Source organism: Macaca thibetana, chromosome 6, assembly GCF_024542745.1.
Source record: "Macaca thibetana thibetana isolate TM-01 chromosome 6, ASM2454274v1, whole genome shotgun sequence".
In the NCBI taxonomy this organism is placed as follows: Eukaryota; Metazoa; Chordata; class Mammalia; order Primates; family Cercopithecidae; genus Macaca; species Macaca thibetana.
In genome coordinates, this window is record NC_065583.1 from 5068156 (window position 1) to 5089404 (window position 21249).

The 21249-nt window shown below is 52.7% G+C and overlaps 2 protein-coding genes across 8 annotated transcripts in view; one reads left to right on the plus strand and one right to left on the minus strand.

The window, feature by feature from the left end:
• NOP16 (NOP16 nucleolar protein) overlaps positions 1–21249 on the plus strand; it is a 274193-nt gene that overhangs the window by 56381 nt on the left and 196563 nt on the right. Inside the window, exon 1 of one of the 7 annotated variants that reach the window (XM_050793308.1) lies at positions 16022–16031. The exons of the other annotated variants lie outside the window; for them this stretch is intronic. The gene's annotated coding sequence lies outside the window, so the exon portion shown is untranslated. Of the gene's footprint in view, positions 1–16021; positions 16032–21249 lie in introns of those variants that run through there. 7 annotated transcript variants of the gene reach the window in all.
• Positions 1–21249, minus strand: part of CDHR2 (cadherin related family member 2) — a 48119-nt gene that overhangs the window by 6676 nt on the left and 20194 nt on the right. The window contains exons 4-21 of the mRNA XM_050793382.1: positions 20878–21017; positions 20685–20735; positions 18363–18452; positions 15778–15867; positions 14740–14865; positions 14523–14669; positions 14367–14442; positions 14140–14255; positions 13791–14024; positions 12245–12400; positions 12001–12162; positions 11064–11125; positions 10551–10794; positions 7640–7879; positions 4969–5038; positions 4213–4818; positions 3230–3301; positions 2413–2462 (exon numbers count right to left, since the gene is read on the minus strand). Coding sequence (XP_050649339.1) covers positions 2413–2462; positions 3230–3301; positions 4213–4818; positions 4969–5038; positions 7640–7879; positions 10551–10794; positions 11064–11125; positions 12001–12162; positions 12245–12400; positions 13791–14024; positions 14140–14255; positions 14367–14442; positions 14523–14669; positions 14740–14865; positions 15778–15867; positions 18363–18452; positions 20685–20735; positions 20878–21017 — 2732 coding nt within the window. The remainder of the gene's footprint in view (positions 1–2412; positions 2463–3229; positions 3302–4212; positions 4819–4968; positions 5039–7639; positions 7880–10550; positions 10795–11063; positions 11126–12000; positions 12163–12244; positions 12401–13790; positions 14025–14139; positions 14256–14366; positions 14443–14522; positions 14670–14739; positions 14866–15777; positions 15868–18362; positions 18453–20684; positions 20736–20877; positions 21018–21249) is intronic.

Here is a 21249-nt window from a genome sequence, read left to right on the forward strand (position 1 = left end):
CCTGCCCTGCTCCCCACACACCCCTGCACTGCCATAGTCTCACACACACTTACACACACACTCACACTCTCTCTCACACACCCTCACACTCTCTCTCACACACCCTCACACTCTCTCTCTCTCACACCCTCACACTCTCTCTCACACACCCTCACACTCTCTCTCACACACCCTCACACTCTCTCTCACACACCCTCACACTCTCACACAAACCCCCTCACACACACTCACACTCACACACCCCTCACACACTCTCACACTCTCTCACACACCCTCACACTCTCACACACACTCACACACACCCTCACACTCACACCCACTCGCACCCCCACACACACTCACACACTCTCACACTCTCATGCACACTACACACTCCCCCTCACACTCTCACACTCACGCACACACTCTCTCACTTTAATACACCCACACTTACACAGATGCACACACACACACATCCTCACACACCCTTACACACATTTATTCTCACACTCTCACATACACTCACATACCCTCTCACACTCACATACTTGTCCTCACACACACACACACACACCCTCGCTCTCACAGGCATTCACCCTCACAAACTCAATTCACACACACACACGAATACACACACTCAATTCACACACACAAATACACAAACTTGATTCACACACACAAATACACTCACACAAATACACACACTCAATTCACACACACAAATACATGCACTCAATTCACATGCACACACAAATACAATTCACACACAAAAATACACACTCCACACAAATACACTCAATTCACACACACAAAAATGCACTCAATTCACAAACACGCACAATTCACACACAAATACACACACTCAATTCACATACACAAATACACTCAATTCACACAAATACACACAATTCACACACACAAATACACACACTCAATTCACATACACAAATACTTGCACAGTAACACACACACATGCACACACTCACAGTCACACACTTATACATACCCACAAACTGTCCCACACATTCTCATACACTTGCTCACCTTTATACACATACGCACACACATTCACACTTGGACACACACACACTGGCACGCACACACACAGCAATGCTCCGATTTCCTAAGCACCTCCCCTGGGATCCCTCATTTCGGTGCTAATGTGAGTACCAACTCCCCTAGTGGACCATGAAACTGGTTGGGGAGAGGACATAAACATTTTTATTCATTCTAGTGCCTTTCAGAGAAAAATTTAACCAGCACACAGAGCTTCGAGTTCACCAACGTTACTGCTGAGGATAGGCCAACACCGGTGCTTAAGTCTTAAAAAGAAGTCTATTTAAAGAAAATTGCCGTGGCTAAACTCATGACATTAGAACGAAATTGGCAGAAGACTGGGAAACTGTCTTAAGGCTTGAAAGTCACACAGTCACTGTCTCTAGCATGAACGTCAACGTCGAGAGGGAGAATTACTATCCCCATTTTACAAGAGGAAGCTGAAGCTCTGAGAGACCATGTCCCTACATTCAGCTCTAAGTGGGGGAGGCCAGCCCTGTCCATCTCCTATATCCATGTCCTTTCCACAGCATAGGGAGTGGCACCCACATGTCACATTCTGGGAACTGCCAGCTTCTTGTCGAAGAGGGAAACGGAGTCCCAGAGAGAGTAGGCAGCTCTCCAGGTCAGTAAGAAGCTCAGCCAGGCCTAGCCCTCGGTGGTGTGGGAGGCCTCATCCCCACACGGCATGGCCGCCACCCCTAATAAACTCGTCCACATCCGACACCATAAACAGCTGAAAGCCTTTTTATGATTTGGCTCTGATAATTTTTTTTTTTTGAGACAGAGTTTCGTCCTTGTCACCCAGGCTGGAGTGCAATGGCGCGGTCTCGGCTCGCCACAACCTCCGCCTCTCGGGTTGATTCTCCTGCCTCAGCCTCCCCAGTAGCTGGGATTACAGGCATGTGCCTCCACGCCCGGCTAATTTCGTATTTTTTAGTAGAGACAGGGTTTCTCCATGTTGGTCAGGCTGGTCACAAACTCCCGACCTCAGGTGATCTACCTGCCTTGGCCTCCCAAAGTGCTGGGATTACAGGCGTGAGCCACCGTGCCTGGCTGGTTCTGAGAATTATTTAATGACAAGGCACTGGTTTAATTTACAATTGGCTACGAGTTCTCTGTACCACTCAAGAATTCTGGCAGAGTAAGAAATATCTAGACTGCGAGTGGTGTTTGCGGTCATGACATTTTTATGAATGCTACATTTAACACAGTGAAGTTTGATTACACTGATTAGATAGGTGTTTCCCTTCTGGGGTTTTCTTTTTCATATGTTGGAGCCCATATATTTTCTTTCTACCATTAAAGGCCTGAAGGCCTCAGCTCTGTGTCCACTGGGGCTCACGTAACCAACAAAGGCTGGAGCCAAGAACTTACCCGGACAGAAGCCACCTCCCGGTTGGGCAGCACAAGTTCAGGGATGATCACTGCAGGTGTGAATGGGAAGGGGGTCAGCAGGGTTGGGACACTGCCCACCTGGACCAAGGCTGGCCATGAGCACAGCTCAGGGCTCATCCCTCTAAATCTGCCCTCAACCTCTCTACCAAAAGAGACCCCCATTACAGTCACCACTGGGCCAGAAGTTAGCAAGTCATCCACCTCCCATTGTCACAGGCCCACAGGACCATGGGGTAATGGAGGCATAGAGAGGCAAGGTCTGGCCCAGGGCCCGACAGTTAGGTCAGGCAGAGCCGGAATGGAAACTCCAATGTTGGCTGGGCGTGGTGGCTCACACCTATAATCCCAGCACTTTGGGAGGCCAAATCATAAAGCAGGAAAATCATTTGAGGCCAGGAGTTCGAGACCAGCCTGGCCAACACAATGAAACCCCATCTCTACTAAAAATACAAAAATTAGCCAGGCACGGTGGCACATGCCTGTAGTCCCAGCTACTCGGGAGACTGAGGCATGAGAATTGCTTGAACCTGGGAGGCAGAGATTGCAGTGAGCCGAGATCGTATCATTGCACTCTAGCCTGGGCGACAGAGTGAGATTCCATCTCAAAAAGAAAAAAAAAGAAAAAGAAAAAAAAAAATTCCAGTGTCATCTTCTATTGCAGCCCTAGGAAGAGGCAGAATTAGAGGCCTCCCCCCTTTCTAAAAGTCCCCCCTGGGTCCATGGAGGGTCTGTGGGGGTTGCTCAAAGGTGGCCTCATGGAGCAGGGGTACGGTGTGTAAAGGGGGTTGCTGCTTACCAAAAGTCTTTTCCTCAGGCAGAAAATAGGGTGCATTGTCATTTATGTCCTCGATGGTAATGAGGAGGCTTCCTAGGAGACAAGATAAGCTGGCTTTGGCTCTGGGCAAGAGCTTGATCCAAGGAGCCTGGGCCTCAACCTGGTGGTCCCCAGCCTCAACCCCATGCCCCACAGCCTTAACCCCATGCCCTGCAGCCTCTCTCCCATGTGTTCCCCATGTCCAGTCCCCTCCCCTGCTCCTGACCCAGAATGCCTGCTCAGTCCCCTCCCCTGCTCCTGATCCAGAATGCCTGCTCAGTCTTCTCTGGCCTGTGTGGGTGGGAGTATCATCCCAGACCTCAGAGCTAATAAGCAGCTTGTCAAAGTCACACAGCAATAGTGGTGGGCCAGGACTGGGCCCAGCCTAGGTAGATCTCACCTATGACATTATATGGACACATTCTAACTATGTAAGCTGGTTGTTTAAATGCCCATTCTCTGCCTCAGTTTCCTCATCTATAAAATTGGATAGGGACCGCCTACCCCACAGGTTGTGCGGAAATGCAAAAATGCTTACGAGGTGCCCAGTGTAGTTCTTGGCTGTCATAAGGACTCAATATATGCTAGTTGTTAATGTGGCTATTATTGCTATTTGGTGTCAGAAGTGGGATACAAGTACACATCTGACTCTGAAGTATGATCTTTCTTTCACAGCATCTTGCAAAATAATGGCATTAATTTGATGCTACTGCATGCCAGGCACTGCAATAAATGCCTTACATCCATGTTCTCATTGAATCTTCACAGCCAACCCTACTGCCCAACTCCACTGGACAGATAGGGAAACTGAAGCTTGGAGAGGGTTTGGGACTTTCCCAATATTTGCAGCTGGAAAGGGCTGGAGCCAGGATCTGAGCCCAGATCTTATAAGTCCCAGCCCAGGGCTCCTTCCCACAGCCCCTAAGCTGTGGCCTGCCAAGCCCTGCAAGGCCAGGCCACCTTACCATTGTTGCTGTAGGCCTGGAAGCCAGGGTCCGTGGCTAGGTCACAGGCCCGCACAACCAGCGTGACCAGGTCACAGGCCTCGTAGTCAATGGCTTCGCTCTGGTTGATGTACACAGAGCCGTTGGCCACCACTGAGAACCAGCCCCAGCACAGGCTGCCCACATCGACCCCGGCCTTGGTGCAGAGAATGTTCACAAGTTGTATCTCCAGCTGGGCGCTGGTGTCCACATCCGAGGCAACCACCACGGCCACCTGGCCATGCTGTGAGCCATTCTCAGCCACATGGATGCCCCGGAGTGAGGCTACATCCAGGGTGGGGGGATTGTCGTTCACATCTTTCACATTCACGTGGACGTCTACTATGGTCTCACTCCCCTGGGGGTCTGGGTTCTCGGCACTCACTGTCAAGTTGAAGACGGGCTGTGTCTCGTAGTCCAGGCTCACGTCCGGGGGCAGCCGGAGGTAGCCCTCAGCCCACCCAGCCCCCAGCACCAAGCCTCGGATCATGAAGTAGTTGGCACCACTCCCTGACAGGCTGAAGCTGATGCGGTTGTTGACTTCCGTCTGGTCTGCATCCCAGGCCTTCACCACGCCTACTAGCACTCCTGTGGACAAGGGGCAGAGCTCTGAGGGACTCTTGGCCCCGCCATAGGAAGCCTCCTCTGCCCTCGCCTCTCTTGGAACTCCAGATCCACCCTGACAAAGCCACGCCAGGCCCCAGCCCCAGTGACTCTCCTGGCCCAGGGAGCAAGTACCTGGATCCTCCTCCTTCACCGTAAAGTTATAGCTGGACTGGTTGAAGATGGGCAGGTTGTCATTGATGTCCTGCAGGCAGAGATAGGTCTGAGTCCCCGGGATCCCATCTCACCCTCCCCAGAGCCAACCTGATAAACCAATAGTCCCTGTGCTCTGAGGCACGGGTTCTGCTAGTGCCCAGACCTCACTGCCCACTTCCCAGATGAGGAAACCGGCTCTGAGAGGAGGGAACTTGCCCAGGTCACACACCTGGGGTTCGGGACCTACAGTGGAACCTTGGCCTTACATATCCATCCTCAGGAAGCCCTGCTTGCTTCCTGTTTCTCTGACCACAGCTTTAGAATGTTCTAGACCCTGCTTTCTGGAAACACAGTTCTGGGTCCCCACCTGCGGCCCTGCCTGGCCCTGTTTGACTTCCATCTCTCGGATTTACTGTGTTGGCACCAATACCATTATATGTCCACAAAGGCCCCAAGGCCCACACTTTCCCTTGTCCCCTCCTACCCCTGTCCCTCCTGCACACAACTGAGCCCACGACACCAGCTCTGTGCTTAGGCAGAGCTGGGCTCCGGGGACCTGCAGAAGCTTAGACCTGCCCCTGCCTTGGACACCAGCTGTTTTCAGCTCTCACCTCTGTGGCCAGCCCTAGCCCACTGGGCACAGCTGGAGCCCTGCAACTATTGTCACAGCCTGGAGGTGACTCTGCCCTCCCCTGTGTCCCCTAACACTGGCATGTGCTTGGGGGATGCCCTGAGCACGCCAGGCCTTCCCGGGTTTGTGGGTCACATAACAGGTGTTTGTTTTTCTGAATAACCCTAGAGTGAACATTTGGAAGACAGTGTCCTTGCACCTTAGCTAGATGTCTTTTCTGCTGCTAATTTCCCAGAGATGACATCATTGGCTCCATGCACAAGACCAGCTGCATTCTCAAGGTCACCCTAACTCACAGAAGTGGCTAAGAGCGCTGAGTCACATCTTGCTGCACCTCTGCCTCATGTGTGACCTTGACCTCTCTGGACCTCAGCATCCTCATCTGCAAAACGGGGTAGTAGTCCCACTAACAGGGCAATTGTGAGGACTACTCACAGGGGTGAAGAAACCTGTGCACTCAGGAAATGAAGTTCTCTCTTTGCAGCCCTCCCATCCCAAGGACAACCAGCAAGTCCTCATTCTGCTGCGATTTCTTCATTTCTGAGGTCTCACTCTCTGACCCTTGTGTGAAAATGGCACAGCCCAATCCAGGGGACATGGGACTGCTATGTGCAGTGGTGCTGGCTGTGCACTGCACAACCCTATGGGGTGCCATCTACATCACAGACATGGCAGAGGTGCACATTTGTTACAATACTGTTCCAGAGGAAGGTGACTTGTAGGCTGGTGGCAGCCTTAGAACCAGACTGATCGGAGTCAAAACCCCATTTTGTGACCCCAGGCAAGGTACTGAATCTCTCTGTGCCTCAGTTTCTTTTTTTGAGATAGGGTCTTGCTCTGTCTCATAGGCTGGATTGCAGTGGCATGATCATAGCTCACAGTAGCCTCAACCTCCTGGGCTGAAACGATCCACCTGCCTCAGCCTTCCAAGTAGCTGGGACTGCAGGTACATGCCACCATGCCTGGCTAATTTTTTATTTTTGTAGCGATGGGGTCTCGCTATATTGCCCAGACCAGTCTCGAACTCCTGGGCTCAAGCAATCCTCTCACCTTGGCCTCCCAAAGTACTGGGGTTTTTGGCATGAGCCACCGCACCCAGGCCTGCCTCAGTTGCTCGATCAATAAAATGGTAATAAGCCGGGCTCAGTGACTTATGCCTGTAGTCTCAGCATTTTGTAAGGCTGAGTTGAGAGGATCACTTGAGGCCAACAGTTCAAAACTGGCCTGGGCAATAAGTGACACTCTGTTTCTATGAAAAATAAATTTTAAAAATTAGCCAAATTAGCCAGGCGTGGTGGCACGCATAGTCTTAGCTACTTAGCAAGCCAAGGCGGGTGGATTGCTGGAGCTCAGGAGTTCCAGACTAGCCTGGGCAACATGGAAAAATCCCATCTCTACAAAAATAAAAAAATTAACCAGGCATGGTGGCATGTGCCTATAGTCCCAACTACTCAGGAGGCTGAGGCGAGAGGATCACTTGAGCCTGGGAGGTTGAGTCTGCAGTGAGCCATGATGGCACTATTGCACTCCAGCCTGGGTGACAAAGGGAGACCCTGTCTCATAAATAAATAAATAAATAAATAAATAAATAAATAAATGCAAAAAGGTAATAACCACCCCGACCTTGGGGGATGCCCTGATGTGCAGTAGACACCAGCAGTGCTGATTTTCACCCCTTCCCTTTGCTTTTCAATGGTGGCAGGGAGACAGGAGGGTATCAGGTGGGACTTTGTGAGTGACAGTTAGAGCTGATATTTACTGATACCGTCTATAGGCCAGGCATGCTACCAAGCACTTTCCATTCATTAACTCACTTCATCTTTAACCTTTTCACCCCCGTTTTATAGACGAGGAGCCTGAGTGCTCAGGGAGGTTGCGTAATTGCCTGGGACCATACGAGTGAGCGGGACTGTAACCCAGGCAGGCTGGTTGCAGAAGGCAGAAGTGTGACTCAAGCTGGAGGGGCTGGCCATCGGCTTGGGAGACCCCCGGGCCCATCCTGGCTGAGCCAGGTCTTACCTCCACAGTGATGGTGACATTGACTTCGGTGCTGAGGACAGGCTCTCCGCAGTCAGACACAAGCACTGTCAGCACAATGCGGCCCCCCAGGGCAGGGTCGATGGCCTCTCTGTCCAGGGGCCCCAGGTTTCTGAGGAGCCCTGTGTCGGGGTCCAAGGAGAAGTTGTGGTTGTAGGGGCCAGGCAGCAGGCTGAAGAGCAGACGGCTGTTGTTGGTGCCCGGCTCATCATTATCGTGGGCCTGTGCAGGTAAGCAGGGGTTGGCCATCGGCCATCGGCCACGGGCATTCCCAGCCCCCAGCCCCTCCGATGCAGCCAGACCCTCCTCTCCAGCGTTGGCCCAAGCAGGCAGTAATCAGGCCTGGAGCCAGTGGGCCCATCTCCCAGCCTCAGTTTCCCATCTAAGGGGCTCAGGTCAACAGTGTGCAAGAGCTTCTGAGATCTTCAGCACTGAGGTCATTCTTTCATCTCAAAAACGGCCACTGTGGACCTACGTGCCCAGCCCTGTTCCAGGTGCAAGGAATAGAACCCCCATCAAGACAGGCCCTTTTGCTACTGATACTCTAGCAGGAAGGGGGATATGGGGACAGGAAATTGTAGACATTCAAAGAAAGTTTTAAACTCGTAAGTGTGAAGTCCAGCAAGATTCTCATTTTCCCATAATGACTATGTCAGTGCTATATACAGAGTTTTTTCTTTTTTCTTTTTTTCTCTTTTGTTTTTTTTCTTTTTTGTTTTTTCTCTCAGACAGTTTCACTCTTGTCCCCCAGGCTAGAGTGCAATGGCATGAACTCTCTCGCTCACTGCAAACTCCTTCTCCTGGGTTCAAGCGATTCTCCTGCCTCAGCCTCCTAAGTAGGTGGCATTACAGGTGCCCACCACCATGCCAGGCTAATTTTTTTTGTATTTTTTAGTAGAGATGGGGTTTCGCCATGTTGGCCAGGCTGGTCTTGAACTGCTGATCTCAGGTGATCCACCCACCTCAGCCTCCCAAAGTGCTGGGATTACAGGCGTGAGCCACCATGTCTATCCTTTCGTTTTCTTTTCTTTTTTTGAGGTGGAGTCTCGCTCTGTTGCCCAGAGTAGAGTGCAGTGGTGTGATCTCAGCTCACTGCAGCTTCCAGTTCCTGGGTTCAAGTGATTCTCCTACCTCAGCCTCCCAAGTATCTGGGATGACAGGCGTGTGCCACCACACCCAGCTAATTTTTGTAATTTTAGTAGAGATGGGGTTTCACCATGTTGGCCAGGTTGGTTTCGAACTACTGACCTCAAGTGATCCACCCACCTCAGCCTCCCAAAGTGCTGGGATTACAGGCATCAGCCACCATGCCCAGTCATCAGTGCTGTATGTTTTAAATAGCTGATTCTTCACCCACTTTGTATGTCTGTGAGTGTGTGTGTACGTGTGTGTTCCTGCCCTGCCAGCGCCCTGAAGGCGTGCTTGGTTTGCCTTTGGGGTAAACCAGCGTGGATAACACAGTGGGTTCCTCCATGCTGCCAGGACTTTGCAGATTCTGTTCCCTCACCCCGATGCCCCCCACAACTTCCCTGCCTGACTCCAGGCCAGGTTGGCTCTTTCTCTCGGTCTCAACATAGCACAGGTGACACCGCTGGGTGACTGATGCCCTCTTCCCAACTGGGAGCTGCCTGGGGACAGGAAGAGTGGTGGACTCATCTCTGAGGACCCAGGACCCAGTCAAAGACTGGGTAGGTGCTCAGCAAATGTGGCCTTGAATCCAGAGTGGGACCACTCTGACTTAACCAATTCTTTCCTTCCTCCCTGCTGGTCCCCACCTTCAGCTCCTCCATTTCGTTCTGCTGGGATCTTGTTTATTACATGCATCATTTGAAAGCAGCTGGAGACATTTTTTTCCCAAAAGCCTGACCCTGTCTGCTCATCCCGTGGTGCCCTGAACTCAGGTCAGTTAATTCATCGAGTGCTTCCTGGGGCTCACACTGGGCACCATGGTTACAGCAGCCGACCGGAAATGCTCCTGCCCCAAGGAGCTCACAGACCAGGGGAGAAGTGCCAAGCAGGAAGGAGGAAAGGCCAAAGCTTCAGGGCCAGAAAGGTCTGGGCTGCAGCCCCAGCGCCGTCATTTACTGGCTGTGTAACCATAGAAAATCACTTAACCTTTCTGAGCCTGTTGTCTCCTGCAAAATGGGAAGTATTAGACCGCCTGCTTCAAAAGCTGGTCAAGAGATCAGGGATAGGAACATGGTCTGGAAACTACACAGTGCTGGAAAGAAGGGAGGGCTCTGTGGCCGCCAGATTGTCACTCTGAGGACCTGGTTTCTCACTTCTCACAAGATGCCTCAGGGGCGAAGCTTCCAAACTCCTCAGGACAAGGGAGGAAGCTACTCCCTGGTGTTTCTCTGGAGCCACTAGTGGGTTTTTATCTCATGAATTCTGTGAACCTGGCCACTGATCTCATTTCCCTTTTTGCTTTGGCCTCCATGAAGCTCAGATCAGAAATCGCAGCTCACTCCGAGCAATTCTGTAGCACTGGGTTCTAATTTTACCTTTGTGCCCTTTAACAAATGCCACCCTTATTTTCTCTTTTTTCTTATTTCTTTCATATATTTATCTTACTATTTACCTAAGCCACCTCAAGTCATTTTTGGAGTGGGGCAGGTGGGTAAATAAAAAAGAAGTGTATGTTTTTGAGGGATTGCTCTGTGGCAGGCCCAATGCTGAGCTCCTCACACAAGTCATCAAATTATTCCCCAATGACCCTGAGAGTAAGGCTGTAATTTTCTTCATTTCCTGAGAGGAAACAGGCCCAGAGATTCTGAATCACTGTCTCAGAGCCACACAGCAGAGCCCTGACTTTACCCAGGGCCAGCATACCCACAGAGCAGGCTCGGTCCCCTCCCCCAGCCCTACCCACCAGGTCCAGGCGGGCTCACACCTGGATGGTCACGGAGACATTGCCCTCCTCCTCCTGGACGAAGATGTTGTAGGAGCCGCTGACCACGGGCGCATTGTCATTGATGTCCAGCAGGTGGATCTGCAGCATGGTGGAGGAGGACAGGTTCCCGCCATCTGTGGCCTGCAGTGTCAGGTAGTACACGGCCTGGATCTCCCGGTCCAGCAGCTCACCGTTCCTCACCGTCACCGTCCCTGAGACGGGATCCACTTGGAAGAGGTCTACCCTGCTCAGAGGGGCCAGGTTCAGCAAATAGAGACACAAGATGGCCATTTCAGTGTGAATTTCAGATATATAACAACAAATATTTCAGCATATCCCATGCAGTATATGCAACATATTCATTATTTTAAAAAATCATTCTTTGCTTATCTGAAATTGAAATATAACTGAGTGCCTTCGGTCTTCCCCAGCTATTCTATCTCGGCGGAGAAGCACACAGGTGGGCCTGGGCCCTGCTCACCCACCTGCCCATGGCCCACCCTGAGCCCTTACCCATTTCCTGGGAGCAGGCTGTAGGTAATTTGGCCCCATGCGCCCGTGTCTGGGTCCGTGGCCTGTGAGGCAGAGACACGGCAGGGTGCTGTGTGGAGGCAATGCACACACTACCGCCCATGCCATTCGTGGGGACAGAGCTGTCATGCTTCCTGACACGAAGGGAGAATCCCCAGCACACTCGGATTCACTCATGGTCACCCCCATCTCACACATACACACTCACACACACTCACACTCTCACACTCACACACATTCTCACATACTCTCACACTCACACACACTCACACACTCTCACAATCACACTCACACTTTCACACTGTCACACTCACACTCACACTCACAGTCTCACACACTCACACTCTCACACAGTCACACACACTCACATACACACATACTCTACACAGTCACACACACTCTCACACTCACACTTTCACACACTCACACACATACACACAATCACACTCAAACTCACACTCTCACACACTCACACACTCACAATCACACACACTCACACATACACTCACAATCACACTCTCACACTCACATCATACACACTCTCACATTCACACACTCACACACTCACTCTCGCTCACACTCACACACACACTCTCACACTCACACTCACACACAGTCACACACTCTCACATACACACACGCCCTACACAGTCACACACAGTCACACTCACACTTACACACATACACACACAATCACACTCAAACTCACACTCTCTCTTACACACTCACACACACACAATCACACTCTGACACACACACACTCACACACTCACATCATACACACTCTCACATTCACACACACACTCACACTCATACTCTCACACACTCTCACACTGTCACACACACACACACTCTCTCACACACACACGCATGCCTGCTTGCTGGGACCCCACAGCCCCACCGTGTCCACATCACTCACGTGGATGCTGTCGGTGACCACAGAGCCAGTGGCGCTGTGCTCTGGCACCCTGAGGATGTACAAGCTCTGGGGAAATGTGGGCCTGTGGTCATTAATGTCTCTAAGGTGGATGGTCACCATGGCGATGGAGAAGTTCTGGCTGACTGAGTCTGTGGCCACGACCTGGAGGCAGGGGAGGAGGCAGCAGCTGTGGGGCCCAAGTGCCCCACAGCTTCTGCCCCCGGCACTCCAGAGCAGCCCTCACCTGCACCACCATCACCGTCTGCCTCTCGTAGTCCACCAGCGCGGACACTCTCACCAGCACCTGAACGGAGGCTGAGCCCGCTGCCCGATCCGGGGAGACACTGAAGGCTTCTGCGTCGGGGCCCCCCAGCGACAACAGGAAGGTCCCATTGCTGCCCTGTAAAGGTAGGCTGTCTAGCAGGGACCTGTCCCCCCTGCTCTGCCTACCTGCATCTTCCCCCAGTCCCCAGGCTCTTATCTCTGGATGCCCCACCCGATGAGGTCCCATGGAAGGGGCCTCTCAAAAGACTGCGAGAGAGGGTGCAGGAGGCTGGGCTGGTGACCAGACCCTGCAAATGTGGGCTCCGTAGAAGACAGCTCCCTAGGCACTGTGGGTCCCAGGCCTGGGCTAGAGCCTGGACACACACCCCTCGCCCCTGTCAACTGTCCCTCCCACCCACACTTCACATCCCCCACCCCCAACCCCCACAGCAACACCAAACACCACTCACACCCTACGTCACCCCCCTGGCCAGTGCCACCCTTCTGGCCAACCTAACCCTGCCCGACGCTGTCCTCCATGCAACATTCCCACCCCCTCAGTATCACCTAACATCACACACCCTCCAGAGTTACTCATCCTCCAGCGCCACCATGTAACCCACCTCTCACTGCAGCCTCCACTTAAGGGTGCCCTCCCATGGCCAGGCATGGTGACTCACGCCTGTAATCCCAGCACTTTGGGAGGCTAAGGTGGGTGGATCACTTGAGGCCAGGAGTTCGAGACCAGCCTGGCCAACATGGTGAAACTCCATCTCTACTAAAAACAGAAAAATTAGCTGGGTGAGGTGGTGCACGCCTGTAATCACAGCTACTCGGAAGGCTGAGGCAGGAGAATCACTTGAACCTGGAAGGCAGAGGCTGCAGTGAGCCAAGATTGGGCCATTGCACTCCAGCCTAAGCAACAGAGTGAAACTCCATCTCAAAAAAAAAAAAAAAGCACCCTCCCACCTCACACCCTCAAACCACTTGTCCCAACACTGCTCAGCCTCCTCCAGTTCCCATGACTACCCAAATCATGGCCACCCAATGCCAGGAGACCTCGTCAGCCACCCATCACCACGGACAATGACGTTCTACTCAGCATCATCTGACGTTCAACATCAGCCTCCACTCAGCACGGCCTCCTATTCAGCCCCACATGGATTGCCCAGAGGATGACATTGCTTACCGACGAAGGTTTCCAGAGAGCACACAGCACCCCCATTTTCCGTCACCACGCCCTGCACCACCAGCACCACCACCCAGCACCACATGGCACTGTCACTCAATCCGGGCTTCCACTGGCCTCCCCCAGCCACCCCTGCCCACACCCACGCCACCACACCTGCCTTGTCCGGGTCGTAGGCCACCTTGCCACCCCCGCCCACACCCACGCCACCACACCTGCCTTGTCCGGGTCATAGGCCACCATGCCACCCCCGCCCACACCCGCACCACCACGCTTGCCTTGTCCGGGTCGTAGACCACCATGCCACCCCCGCCCACACCAGCACCACCACGCTTGCCTTGTCCGGGTCGTAGACCACCATGGTGAGGTCATCGATGGGGATGCGGGGGGAGGCATGCTCGTCCACGTAGCCAGTGAAGTTCACTTGGGCCTCTTCGGGGGTGAAGGTGCAGGCTGGGAGGCTGCAGTTGTAAAACTCAGGTTTGTGGTCATTGACGTCCAACACTCTCACTGTCACCCAGATGCTCACCTTGGCCTCCTGCCCGTAGATGTTGAGGTGTGTCTCGGTGGCCTGAGGCACAGAGCAGAGGTCAGAGGTCAGAGGTCAGAGAGCCAGTGCTCAGAGAGACCAAAAGCCAGAGGTTAGAGAGCAGGATTCTGACAGGGGTGGTGGGGCCTTTGCTCACCGTGACCTGCAGCTGCACCTCCTCATCCTCCTCCAGCAGTTGCTCACGGTCCAGGGAGCCGTTGACCCTGATCACCCCATCTGCCCCGATGTCAAACCAGCCGGGCCACGTGGAGTCTGGCAAGCAAGGGGACAGGTGGAACAGCTGGAACAGCTGCTCCAGTGGCTCTGACGGAGCCCTGACCCCGGCCCTGGCCCAGCCCTGGCCTGGGGACACCCCATTCTCACTGGAGATGCTGTAGATCACAGGGTCATTGATGCCTTTGTCGCCATCCACAGCCTCCACTTTCAGCACCGAGGTTCCCTGGAATGGTGCCTGGTCAGTGCTCCTCAAACTTCCCCCGCCTCCCGCTTCCACTCATACCCCACAGGTCCCCCGGGCACCTTGGCTGCGTCCTCAGCCACAGAGGCCGAGTAAAACTCCCTGACAAACTGGGGGTCAAGGTCAGGCTGGTCCACCACGGAGATGGACAGGAAGGCAGGCAGGGAGCACTGGATGGTGAAGTTGTTGTTGAACATGCCGCCCAAGTCCTGCGGGGAGATGGCCGCCCGTGAGCCAGCGCCGTGGGTCCTAGGCCCCCCCTCTGGCACCCCCACTCACACAGGCCTTCAGCTCCAGCTGGTAGAAAGCGCTCTTGTTGTTGTAGCTGAGGCTGCCACTGAGGATGATGGAGCCATTGGCCAGGATCCGGAAGAGATGCTCGCTGTCCCCAGTGCTAGGGATGACCTGGGGCAGAGCAGACTTGGGTCAGTCTCCCTAGGGACAGCCCTGCCCCGAGGATCCCACTCAGCAACACAGGGAAGGCCCCAGCTCTACCACTGACCAGTCACGCCACTGGCACCAGGTCGCATGACCTCTCTGAGCCTCAGTCTCCAGCTCTGGGAAATGGGGCTGGTGACAACCCTCAGTGGGTTGAAAGGAGGATCCAATAAGATGCAGTCAGCCTTCCATCTCTGTGGGTTCCACATCCACAGATTTGACCAGCCACAGATCAAAACTGTAGCTATGCTCACAATGGTTGTGTCTGTACTGAAGATGTACAAACTTTTTCCCTTGCCATGATTCCCTAAACAATATAGCATACATAATACGCTATATTTACATAGTATTTGCATTGCATTGGTATTAGAGGTAACCTAGAGGTGATTTAAAGTACACAGGAGGATGTGTCTAGGTTACATGCAAATACTACCCCCATTGCATGTCCAGGGACTTGAGCAGCCAGGGATTTTGGTGTCCTCAGGGATCCCGGAGCCAATTCCCCACAGATACCAAGGGGTGACTGCATGGTATGTGCCAGGCACGCGGTTGGTGCTCGGTAAATGGCGCTATCAACAGCAACTCTGTTTCCATGAGAAATGGGTTCACACGCCCCTTACTGTCTGTGGAACCTGGACAAGACCTGGGAGCAGGCGGGCGGGAAGAAGGGTCTGGTCTGCAGCAGGCACCCTCTTTAGGCAAGTGGGCAAAGCGAGGTTTCCGGGGAGGGGGGCTGGTGGCCAGAGGAAGGTTTGGGGGCCAGGGCTGGGCCAAGGCACGACCAACGTCCCCACCCCAACGCTCAGGCCCCGTGGGTTGTCTGTGGATATGCTGCCCCCTGGCGGTCACGAAGGCGGTCAGGGCCCCCTTCATACTCACCTTCTCTATGGAGTACACGACCATGCCGGCAGGTCCCATGTCTTTATCCACGGCCAGCACGGAGAACACCACGCTGCCCACGGGCAGGGTCTGCAGGGAGGGACCCGTCGCTTACCAGCTCAAACCCAGCTCCTCCTCTCCCTCGTCTGTCACTGCCCCCCGAGCTTCAGTGTCCTCAGCTGTGCACTCAGGGGACAGTGTTCCCCTGTCCTTCCCACCAGGGCTGCGGGTGGAAGGCAGCTGGGGGTGCGGGGCGGCAGGGAGGATCTCCCTCCTCCCCGCCCCACACAGCCTCTCCACCACCTGAGCTGGCTTCTGATTTTCGGAGCCCCTCAGAACCAGGACGAGGGATCATTCTAGAGCCCAGCCTCACGGTGCCACTGCACACTCAGACATCCCATGTGCTCTCTACAGCCTATAGCCATGGGTTTCAAACAGCACCCTACAGAGCTGGGGGCTTCTTCTGGGAGCCCTCTGCTCCTGGGCTCCTGTACACACGACCTCTACTTCCTTTTATTGTTTGTTTTGTTTTTGCCTGAGACGGAGTTTCACTTTTTCGCCCAGGCTGGAGTGAAGTGGCATAATCTCGGCTCACTGTAACCTCTGCCCCCTGGGTTTAAGCGATTCTCCTGCCTCAGCCTCCCCAGTAGCTGGGATTATAGGCACCCACCACCAAGCCCAGCTAATTTTTTTTTTTTTTTTTTTTTTGTATTTTTAGTAGAGACAGGGTTTTGCCATGTTGGCCAGGCTGGTGTCGAACTCCTGACCTCAGGTGATCCATCTGCCTCAGCCTCCCAAAGTGCTAGTATTATAGGCGTGAGCCACCACACCCAGCCATGACCTCTACTTCCTAATGGTGGCCAAAGAGATCTTTGAAAATCATGAATCAGACCACATCACTCTTGTGCTTCAAATCCCCCAAGGGTGCCCCCATTCTGCCCAGATCACAGTCCAGACTCCTTCGAGCCTGGGCTGCCACCAGCCTCTCTGACCTCACCTCCTCCTACCCCTTCCCCTCCAGCCGCACTGGCTGAGCTTGTTCCTGCCTCAGGGCCTTTGCACCTGTTGTTCCCCCTGCCTGGAGCACCCCTTCCTGGAGCATCCCCTGCCAGCTCCTTCTTGCCATTCAGGTCTCTGTTCAGATGCCCTCAACTCAGAGAGGCCTTTCCTGACCCTTCAACCTAAAGTAGCGCCTTCTGCAGCCACTTCCTTCACTTTGCCTTCTCTCGTGCTCGGGGCGGGGCTCACCACCACCTGAAATCATTTTGCTCATTTTGTTTCATTGGTTCCTGTCTGTGGCCTTCCCTAGATGGTGAGCTGCTGAGAGTAGCAACCAGGTCTGTCTTGCTCCCCAGGTAACCTCAGCACCTAGGACAGTGCCAGGTGCCGAGGCATTCCATCAGAGCCTGTCACATGGCTGTCCAGACCACACGTGTCTGGCCTGGTGTGGGGCCCCCCACCTGGAAGGTCTTTGCAGGCACATGGCAACGGCAGTTCAGGAGTGGTGGTGTTTGCTGCCCAGTGACCATTGGGGAACCTTCTTTCCACCCACGTAGCTTAAGTGGAACTGGCCCCACTCCTCCCCCTTGCTATGGGGAAGGCCCATGATGCAGACCTAACCTGTGAAGCCTTCCACACCCCTAAATTGACTCAAGGAGAGCACATGATCTAAAATGAGCCAATGAAAGTCAGCCCTGGGCTTTGGGCTGGAAAGATTGAGAAAGACGGTCTCTTCAATGTGAGCCTGTTCTTTGTTATTTTTTATATATTTTTATTATTGATTTATTTATTTGAGATGGAGTTTCACTCTAGTTGCCCAGGCTGGAGTGCAATGGCGCGATCTCGGCTCACTGCAACTTCTGCCTCCCAGGTTCAAGCAATTCTCCTGCCTCAGCCTCCTGAGCAGCTAGGATTACAGGCATGTGCCACCACAACCGGTTAATTTTTTTTTTTTTTTTCAGTAGAGACGGGGTTTCTCCATGTTCGTCAGGCTAATCTCGAACTCCCGACCTCAGGTGATCTGCCCACCTCAGCCTCCCAAAGTGCTGGGATTACAGGCATGAGCCACCGCGCCTGGCGAGCCTGTACTTTTATCACCACATGAGAGACTTGCCTCTCATCCCCCAGGTTGGAGGCAATGAGAGAAGCAGAGCTGAGAGGAGGAGAGAAACTCAAACCATATCTTGATGTGATTTGAGTACCTGGATCCAGCCATGCCTGAAGATATGATTTCAAATCAAATTTCACGATATGATTTGGCTCAAATCAAATCAAGATACGATTTGAGTGCCTGGATCTAGCCATGCTGAGGTACCTCTACATTTTTCAGATACACGAAAAAATCAACTCCCTTTTTTTTTTTTGCTTTCATCACTGACATAATTCCTAACCTGATCGACTGCAAAATATTGCTGTCACCATTGTTTGTGGGGTTGCATCCCCCTGGCTTTGGTTCTTGAAGATGCCCCTGCTAGGAGAGGTTTTTCCCCACCCTGAATGCCCCCCTGACTGCCTCTGGCTCTTCCTACTCTGAGAAGCTCTTTGGGATGCCCCCTGCCCCACAGCCACGTTAAGGCAGGCGTCACCTCGTTGATGCTGGTGGAGAATGCGGTGTTCTGGAAAACAGGTGCGTTGTCGTTTCTGTCTTCCACAATCACCTGCATCTCCTTCTGCACCTGCAAGTGAGAAAGCCCAGGGGACCCCAGAAAATAGAATTTAAAACACCAGAAAAGTTGCAAGTATTGTACAAAGAGCTGGTGTCCTTCATCCAGATCAACCTACTGTTTGGTCTCTCTTTCTCACCATATGTTTTTGGGGGCTTTTTTTTTTTGTAGAGACCAGGTTCTCTCCACATGTTGTTTTCTGAACCATTTGAAAGTAAATTGCAGGCATCATTAGTTAATTTTTTTTTTTTTAAGACAGGGTTTCACTCTTGTTGCCCAGGCTGGAGTGCAATGGCGCAATCTCATCTCAATGCAACCTCCACCTCCCAGGTTCAAGCGATTCTCCTGCCTCAGCCTACCAAGTAGCTGGGACTACAGGCATGCACCACCACACCCAGTTAGTTTTTTGTATTTAGTAGAGATGGGGTTTTACCGTGTTGGTCAGGCTGATCTCGAACTCCCAACCTCAGGTGATCTGCCCGCCTTGGCCTCCCAAAGTGCTGGAATTACAGGCGTGTGCCACCACACACAGCAGTTAATTTTTTAAATATAAAATGTGCCAGCCAGCCAGGCGCAGTGGCTCATGCCTGTGCCCTTTGGGAGGCCAAGATGGGAGGATCACTTGAGCCCAGGAGTTCAAGACCAGCCTGGGCAATATGGTGAGACTCTGTCTCTACAAAAAATTTTTAAATTAGCTGAGTATGGCTGGTGAGCGCCTGTAGTCCCAGCTACTCTGGAGGCTGAGTTAAGAGGATTACTTGAGTCCAGGAGGTAGAGGCTGCTGTGAGCTGTGATTGCACCATTGCACTCCAGCCTGGGCAAGAGTAAGATCCTAACTCAAAAAAATAAAATAAAAAAATTGGAAAAAAGTTCCTGTCCTATTACAGGAATGTGCATTTTCACTTTGTTTGCCATAGTATAAATCTGTGAACAATGATGTGGCCACCAGGGGGGACCAGCTTAAGAGCGGCTCCCACCCTAGATACAGACGTTACAAAAATTAGGGATTTGTATGCAGACCCAGAGATAGCTCTAAGCTCAATCGCTGAATGGGCAAGGCAGCTTTCAAGACAATATAGACAGCTGGGTCCCACCGGGTTTCAGAAAACACACCAAGAAATGCATGGAGGCATGCACCTCAGCGCTGAGGGCTGTCAAAGCACACAGTGACGGTCGACACTTCAGTGGGAGTGAGCCGGGAAGGATTTTCCAAGGGAACTTTAGTTTTATCTGTAATTTTTTTTTTTTTTTTTTTTTGAGTTGGGGTCTTGCCCTGTCACTCAGGCTGGAGTGAGGTGGTGCAATCTCAGCTCAACACAACCTCCACCTCCCGGGTTCAAGCGATTCTTGTGCCTCAGCCTCCTGAGTAGTTGGAATTACAAGCCGGCGCCACCACGCCCAGCTAATTTTCGTATTTTTAGTAGAGATGGGGTTTCTCCATGTTGGCCAGGGTGGTCTTGAACCCCTGACCTCAGATGATCCGCCCACCTTGGCCTCCCAAAGTGGGAAATAAGAGTGTAGTCGCCAACACATTCAGCCAAAGCAGTTGAGAGTGATCTTTTTGCCTCTGGAGCCCTGGGGTGGGGAGGTATTTGGCACTTTTCTTTTTTTTTTTTTTTTTTTTTTTTTTTTTTTTTTTTTTTGTTGAGACAGAGTCTTGCTCTGTCACCCAGGCTGGGGTGCAGTGGCCGGATCTCAGCTCACTGCAAGCTCCGCCTCCCGGGTTTAGACCATTCTCCTGCCTCAGCCTCCCGAGTAGCTGGGACTACAGGCGCCCGCCACCTCGCCCGGCTAGTTTTTTGTATTTTTAGTAGAGACGGGGTTTCACCGTGTTAGCCAGGATGGTCTCGATCTCCTGACCTCGTGATCCGCCCATCTCGGCCTCCCAAAGTGCTGGGATTACAGGCTTGAGCCACCACGCCCGGCCTCGGCACTTTTCTAATCAATATTTATATACATTAATAATACATTTAATTTCTATTTAAAATATAACCAATATATTTATATGTAAACAAAAAAGCCCTCTATGATACAAATAATATATTTATATAATTTAAATAAAATTTTAAAAATACTGACATCTTGATAATATCAGATGACAAGGAAATGGACTCGTATAATCTTGATATAAATAGACATTAAATTCACTGTTAACTGGGGCTCTCTCCCTTGCCAGAGGTGGGGACGCAGTCAGAAACGGGCTCTCGAGATCCCTGTCGACCCCCCCGGCACCTCCCGACTCACCTGGGTGTAGGGGTCGCTCACGGAGATAGTGACTTTGAATGTGTAGAGTGTCTGCGGCAGCCAGAGAGAAGGGGCCGGTGGTGAGCCCATCCTGGGTGGCAGCACAGGGGGTGCTGCCACGAGGATGTGGGCTCCCGGAGCCCTCCCAGCCCCTCCTCCGCGTCCCGTGCCCTCTCCGGCTGATGCTCTTTACCTCGTAGTCCAGAGCACTGGCCAGTTTCACTTCCCCAGTGTTCGGAGTGACAGTGAAGAAGTAGGCATTGGGGCCGCTCATCCCATAGGTCAGAGGGTCATTGTCTGGGTCTTCAGCTACCAACCAGAAGACCTGGGCACCTGGGGATGGGACAGGGGCCACCCAAGGTCCACAGCCACCCTTTCAGTGCTGGTCTGGCCAAGCTGGCTGTGAGGCTGGGCTGGGTGCCTGGCTGCTCCGTACACAGGCTGGACTTGCCATCTGGGACCTCCCCAGCCCTCAGGGCCTCTGTTCCTCCACATGCATTCTGAGGCCTTTGGATAGCAGCATCCTGACTTCTCTTGTGCCAAGTGGCTTGAAGGGCAGTGGACA